General features: G+C 41.0%; 1 protein-coding gene across 1 annotated transcript; it reads left to right on the forward strand.

Moving 5' to 3' along the window:
* The first annotated feature begins 515 nt into the window (after positions 1-515).
* On the forward strand, positions 516-7288 carry LOC310872263 (leukocyte surface antigen CD53-like). The gene is made up of 8 exons (XM_083784026.1): positions 516-692; positions 1361-1445; positions 2829-3017; positions 3228-3302; positions 3422-3523; positions 5865-5969; positions 6728-6811; positions 7160-7288. The coding sequence occupies exons 2-8, from the start codon at positions 1383-1385 to the stop codon at positions 7265-7267; spliced, it is 726 nt and encodes a 241-aa protein (XP_083640152.1). The 5' UTR covers positions 516-692; positions 1361-1382; the 3' UTR covers positions 7268-7288.
* The last annotated feature ends 102 nt before the right edge of the window (positions 7289-7390 follow it).

Below are 7390 nucleotides of genomic sequence, written 5' to 3' on the forward strand. Positions count from 1 at the left end.
ACAATATCATCAACATGCACAACCACATGGATGGAGGAGCTCTGGCAGAGATTTGAGCTCCACTGAGCACCCCTTTGTAGTATTGTATTCTATTATTTTACCGTTATTCACTGTTGAGGAAGCTTTAAGTACAAGAAGAATTCCGCCTTTAATTCGGATACAGCTGTATTATAATTATGTGTAATGTGTATGACTAATAAATACCTTGAACCTTTGTTTTTTTTGTTATTGGTTTGTGCAATTCTCATATTTTCCACTGTACTGTGTGCAAAACAATTTGGTGTCTAAATATAAAAGCAGCTCGTCACATACATGATTCTTGTTCTTCCTTTTTTGCCCTAGTGGTGTTATTTTTGTGTGTTCTGCAGTACACTTTCGGCCGTCGATGTTTCATGCTGTTCTGAAATAATAAGGAAGTGAAAAGGGTGGCTAAAGCCCCAGCCTATTTTTGGTAATGCTAAGCAGCACCATGAGAATGTAAAGTTCATAGTACACTTTCGGCCGTCGATGTTTCATGCTGTTCTGAAATAATAAGGAAGTGAAAAGGGTGGCTAAAGCCCCAGCCTATTTTTGGTAATGCTAAGCAGCACCATGAGAATGTAAAGTTCAGACAACACCAAGGTGCACACTAGAGTACAAGTGGTCTTCATTTCTCAAGAAATAGAGGGTAGCCTACAATTCAACCAAACCAGGTGAGACATGAAACTTTAATATCAGAGTCCTCTATTGTAGTGTTTATAATTGGAAATTGTATAAAGACAACTGGCTCTTTTGAAAAGGGAAAGAAATGATTTAGAAGTATTTGAAAAGAAGAATTATTGTTGTGTAAATAATTGCTGTTGTTAACTTTCTGTATTGATATCTTTTCCCTAAGGGGGATTATTACATTCAATCAAGTTGTATTAAAGAAGTTAAAAAAGAAAACCCCCCAAAAAACAGTCAAAAGTTTTAAACATGATTATTGTTTTGATAACATCTAACATTCACTTTGATAAGTTAATATGAATGGCTAAACTGCTGTATATAAATTATAAATGGTTAAGCGTTAGAGAGGATTTTCAGCTCCTATTTTTATTTTTAAATAACAGTACATTTCAAGTAATTTATTGTAATTGATAATATCCCTTGATTATTAATTTTTTTATCACAACTGCACTTATTTAAGTAACTAATCTTACCGTGAAATAGTTTAAATGCAGAGGAAACACAACATATCACACAGGAAATGAGACAGCAGCATACTCATCACTTCCTTGTGACAGTGACACCACCCCAGATGGATAGAGGGGAAATCCAAAGTTTGACTAACCAGGACATTTTTCCATAATGTTTAATAACATTGTTTAATGTCGTCCCCTAGGTTTGATGAGAGGATTTGAACAATGGCCCAGAATTGCCTCAAGTGCCTGCAGTACACCATGTGTGTGGTCAACTTCCTGTGTTTTGTATGTACTACCGCCTTCTGTTATCTAGCTCACATTTAGTGTTCTCTACACATACTGTATGGAATGGATGTATGAACAAGTTTTCATGTGATAGCCCAGAAGTCGGAACATGGATTTAAACACACACACACACACACACACACACACACACACACACACACACACACACACACACACACACACACACACACACACACACACACACACTGTGTGACAATTTTATGGCTATACCTACGCTTTGATGTTTATGTACATGTTGAGCGCTAATCTTTTTAAAGCCTAAATTGCAGAACCAAATAATTTGTGACACACCCTTGACCCTATAGCAACCTACATTGCCATTTATTTTCTCAAACTGAAGGTTACTTATCTAAAATGATCGGGTACTACACCTTCTGGACGTCTTCTTGAATGATATTCAAAACAGAGTAGCCCTGTATTATTAAAATCAGTTGTGCATTATTTAATACAGAAGGATGGTCTTCCTGCTTTCTTTGTCGCACCTCCAACGGTGCCATGGAGGACTATGCATGGCAGGGGCGTCCTCTTCCCTGAGCCAAGCCTAAGCCTGACCGCATACCATCCATCCATCCATCCATCCACCACTTATCCGTAGTCGGGTCACGGGGGCAACAGCTCCACCAGAGTGCTCCAGACTTCCCTCTCCAGAGCAACATTAGTGACTTCCTCCTGGGGGATCCCGAGACGTTCCAAGGCCAGTGAGTCGATGTATTTCCCCCAACTGCGTCTTGGTCTGCCCCGGGGTCTCCTCCCAGTGGGACATGCATCGAGGATCTCCCTAGGGAGATGCCCGAGAGGCACCCTAACCAGATGCCCGAACCACCTAAGCTGGCTCCTTTCCAGGCGAAGAAGCAGCGACTCTACTCCGAGTCTCTCTCGTGTCACTGAACTTCTCACCCTATCTCTAAGGGAGATGCCAGCCACTCGTAAGAGAAAACTAATTTTGGCCGCTTGTATTTGCGACCTTATTCTTTCGGTCATGACCCACACTTCATGACCATAGGTGAGAGTAGGAACGAAGATGGGGTCCGTACGCTTTTCCGACCAGGCATTGGTCCGACATGTGGAAAACGATCGGATTAAGGTTGGCGAACAAGCGGTAAGGTTGGCGACCGGATTAAGGTTGACAAACATGCGTTAAGGTTGGCGAACATGCGCTGCTCCGTGCTTGTGGTTATGGTTAGGTTAGGGTTGAGACCATAGAGGTTGAGACAGAGGAACATCATGAGCTATATATGTAAATCACACCTGTGAATACATGTTATTTATATTTATTCATAAGGGCTTGCCTATGTCATCCACTCATCCTGACAGTCTATGATGGCACTACTACTAAGACATCATAATCTATTTTTTCCACAGATGTGTGGCATAGCAGTGCTGGCCTTCGGTGTGTACATGACGATGCAGTTAAAGATGTCCGCTCTCATCCCCACCCTTGCTCAACTCAGTGTACCCAACATGTTGCTCATCTGCGGCATCATCATCTCCTGCGTGTCCTTCCTGGGTTTCCTGGGAGCCCTGAAAGAAAACCGGTGCCTCCTCCTGACGGTATTGCTACAACAGATATGAAAGAACACATTTATTTATCTATATGGATAGAAGGATAGGATCACGCGGAAACCTGTATATGTTTATTCTAGACAGTATGCCGATTGTAATCACATCCTACATGGCTATCCTAACAGTATTCCTAATAACAAAGTGTTATATCTTACATTACACATCAAATGATACTGACAGAATGGAATCTCTTTACAGTTTTTCCTTCTGCTGTTCATTCTGATGGTAGTGGAGCTGATTGCAGCCTGCCTCCTCCTGGTCTACGAAACTGAGGTAAGACACAATGTACAGTATACAAATTATTATAGGATTATTATAATGTGATTGTTTTTAAAGGATGGGTCAACTTCGTAAACTGAGGAAACAAATGTAAAAGTAATGTCATTGTTTAGATTGGTGACATGGTGAAAAAAGACCTCCAGGCCAGCTTGGACAAAACCAAGGAAGGGAATTCGACAGCTGCTTTGAGTGACTGGGATGTGGTTCAGAACACAGTGAGTGATCTACGTGTGCATTTATAATTTCTCAATACTAATAGTGTCGTTTCACTGCCATGTTCTGAGAATGTGGCAAAGTTCAATGCAAAGTCTTCTATTGAGAGAAGAGGAGCAACCGCTACTTTCTCCACTGTGGAGGAAGGTTGAGAAAAGTTCAACTTTGACCCTTTAAGACGGAGCATTGGAGTGGGCATTTACACTCAACACCACATAAAAAGACAGCGTACGCAAGTAGAGATTACTGATGACAAAGTTTTAAAATAGATGTTAAAAGAACTGTCTGTGGCCCAGGCCGTAGCGTAACGGTCTGGGCACCGGACTGGTAATCCAGTCGCAGTGTGCCGCGGGTTCGACTCCCGGACCCGACACGGCCTTTACTGCATGTCATCCCCCCATCTCTCTCCCGTTTCCTGTCAGCCTACTGTCTGTCCCTTAAAAAATCAATAAAAAAAGGCGTAAGCCGCAAAAAAATATCTTAAAAAAAAAAAAAAAGAACTGTCTGTGCTGTCCCACACCTCTTATGAAGTCTTTAAGACATCAGTGTGTACTCTTATCTCATGCACCTAATCAGCAATTCAGCACCTCTGCACTATTGGTGTCCGCCCTTCCTCCTTGTTTTTTTTTAATCTCATGTACCTCACACCCAAAACTGTTAACGTGCTATAGGCATCTGTTGATGTTTTTTAATGGGATGATTGGTCACAATTATTAGGACTTATCTATTAAAATTAGGGTTAGGTTTTAAATTATATATATCTTTTTTTTACACAATCAAATTTCAAGTCTATTTTTCCTGGGGCCTCATATATAGCTCTCGCACACAAACTAACATTAAGTACCATTACCGTAGAACTATTATAATAAAGTATAGTTGCAATCTTATGATCCATGTTAAGGTCAGGACATGTTGTGGACTGTAGTTGCACACAAGTTACAAAATGAGACGGCCCCTTCTTCCAAAAGAGGGGCTTGTCATTCAGTAAAAGGCTATTTTATTATATAAAGAACCAACATATTGTTTTAATGGTTATTTTGGTATGACCTGCATTTACAGTAGATATTTTTTACGATGAAATTGCCTATATCTATCTATAAATGCACCACATACGGCTGTAACGTAACTCAACGTAACAGTTCGACCGCCAACAATTCGACATACGCGTTCCACAGCACCACAGGGAGTGCAGTGCCCGGTGTCGGGTCATTTCGACCCACAGTTGTCCAGAACCACCACGAAAGGCCCCTGCCCGGGCTCTGGACAGGTCCCTGCCCAGCGTCCATATATGGAGCTGGCCTGTTCTGACATCACAACACTCCATATTTGGGCATGCCTGACACAGAACTCCATAGGAATAAAGGGACACAGAGAGACAGATACAGAAATCACCATACAGTATATGGACATAAAAGGGACACAGACAGATGGGTAGAATGGGTACTCTGACACGGGTACAACGGGCATTGGCATAGCCGGGTGGGGCATGGATCTCCAACTTCTATCGTTACCGACTCGGTGATCTACAGCCGGGCACCAGTCTAGTCTTATAAAATTTGGGTCCAAGCAGATCAAAACTCAAGGTTGCAATCTAGTCAAAATTGAGAATGGATGGATGAATAGATTTTTATAGCGCTTGGTGAGAATGATCAGCAGGCAGCTCTGAACTGACTTTTCGGTTAAAATGGTCAAAGCACAAGGTCACCGTCAAGGTCAAGGTCTAAATGTCTACGGTCTAAAATGACATAATAGTTGGGTCATTTCTGATACTTCCGTTTTGCTCGCAAAATTTGTAAGAGACCCAAATCCATATGGCCACCATTGACGACCTATATAATTATGGCAAAATAATTATAATTTCATCATGCTTTAAGTAGCATGTGACGTGTTAAACTAGGGGATTTTCATGATTGTGAATCCATTCCAAGCATTAGTTTTGCACAAAAAACTGTCCTTATTGGGCTAAGCCATATCCGTCATCACAAATGTGATGAGGTATGGGTTCAGAATCATGAAAACCCCGTGTCACATGCTACTCAAAGTAGAATGAAATTTAGAAAGTGTTGCCATAATTATATAGCAATTAAGTGCAATTAAGGCAATGGTGGCCATATGGATTTGGGTCTCTTACGGATTTTGCTCACATTTTTGAAAGGGGCATGGGGGCTCAATTTGTTACATGCCAAATCTACCCAGAAACGGGCCTTCGCTCTCCACGGACAATATCAGAAATGACCCAACTACAATCTGTCACAATAGGGGTGGAATGGCATATAGTGATGACAATTGCATAGCGCTCAATCTTTCTAGTTTTAAATGATGTTCCCAACCATTGTGTTACAGTTTACCTGCTGTGGAGTCTATAACGTAACTGACTGGGGTAACAAAGTGCCTTCATCTTGCTGCATTACATATCCATGTGAGGAACGCCCCAGATACAAGAAACAGGTATGAATATTACACTGGTCGTCCAGGTTGGGGGTTGGGCTTACAGGAACCAGAAGCAGAACAAAGTCACACATATTATACACTGGTACCATTATTCCCATTTAGAGTAGCTCTGAAATATTTAATGCTATTTCTTGTCACTAATATATAGTAAAGGGGATAAATTGTGAGTTGCGAGTGCACTCAATTCCAACTCAACACATCTTAGGACATGATATATCTCAGGTCACTTTTAGAGATGTCTGGGAGCCATATTATGATCATCATGTCAACATACAAAGTTTAGTGTGGACACAATACAGTAGCCTATATGTACCTGTCCACATTAAAGCTTGCCTTGTCAGCACCTTTTAGCTAGAGACTGTTCTTCAGTGAATGTAGTCTACAACACAGCACAGGCATTTTGCTTTTAAATATGTATTGTTTCATGTATATGAACTTGTAAGGGCAAAAGTTCAGGGTAAACATTAAATTGTACCGTAACATCACCATCGTGTGGTGGCTCTTTTCTATGGGCACTTTAATGTTCTTGAGAGAATGACTTCACCTTGTGTTGTTAGTCTCTCTTGTTTGTTTTAAAGGGTATACAGTATATAGGACACAAAACACCAGGTCTAATGCACCCTGATTAATGGCCAGTGTAAAATGTGGGTCCTGATTTGAAATCAACTCAGAACCACTATTATACACAAATCCAACAATATCCATTTGATATAAATAAATACATAAAAACAAATTCTGTATGCTCTCTATTTAAGGGTTGTTTGGAGACAATGAAGAACTGGTTTGAGGAGAACTTCCTCTATACTGGGGTTTCTGTGATTGTCCTCTGCATCATTGAGGTATGCTTACTTACCACTGCAGTTTATGAATTCTTCTTAATGTATGTATGTATTTTTATAGTTCAAGGGAAAGTTACTTCACTTTCTAAGTACTGGTAAATTAATATTAGGTAAAATACTACTTCAGAGTTTCTATCTCAACTGAGATAACCCATCTACTTCATTTTTCAACATTGCTTGTGTGAAAGTAGAAGCAATTCATGTAGGCTACTGAGTTGTATTGTTATCGTGTGATGTTCGTGTCACATCTTTAAAATGAAGTAAAAGGCCCACTTGAGTCTTGAGCCCTTTACTACAACAACCATGTTAGAACATTTTATCATCACATCTTCCTCTCTCTTTTGACAGGTCTTGGGAATGTGTATCGCTATGACCCTGTTCTGCCACGTCAGAAGATCTGGACTTGGCTACAAGTTATCAGGGACGGCTCCAGGGGGGGGCAAGGGGGGGCTTTAGCCCCCTCTGGTGGAGGCTTAGCCCCCCCTAAGCCCCCCTCCAAACAAGCCAAATTGACTGACTTCTATGTAAACCAAGATTCATTAGCCCCCCCTCTAAATAGCCAGCCCCTCCATAGCACCC

Source organism: Protomyctophum parallelum, assembly GCF_964188405.1.
Source record: "Protomyctophum parallelum genome assembly, chromosome: 15".
NCBI classification, from domain to species: Eukaryota; Metazoa; Chordata; class Actinopteri; order Myctophiformes; family Myctophidae; genus Protomyctophum; species Protomyctophum parallelum.

Coding starts and splice junctions, on each gene's coding strand:
- LOC310872263 (XM_083784026.1), top strand. CDS start 1,383: ATGGCCCAGAATTGCCTCAAGTGCCTGCAGTACACCATGTGTGTGGTC. Junction 3,303..3,421: donor TCCTGGTCTACGAAACTGAG/GTAAGACACAAT, acceptor GTCATTGTTTAG/ATTGGTGACATGGTGAAAAA. Junction 5,970..6,727: donor GCCCCAGATACAAGAAACAG/GTATGAATATTA, acceptor TCTCTATTTAAG/GGTTGTTTGGAGACAATGAA.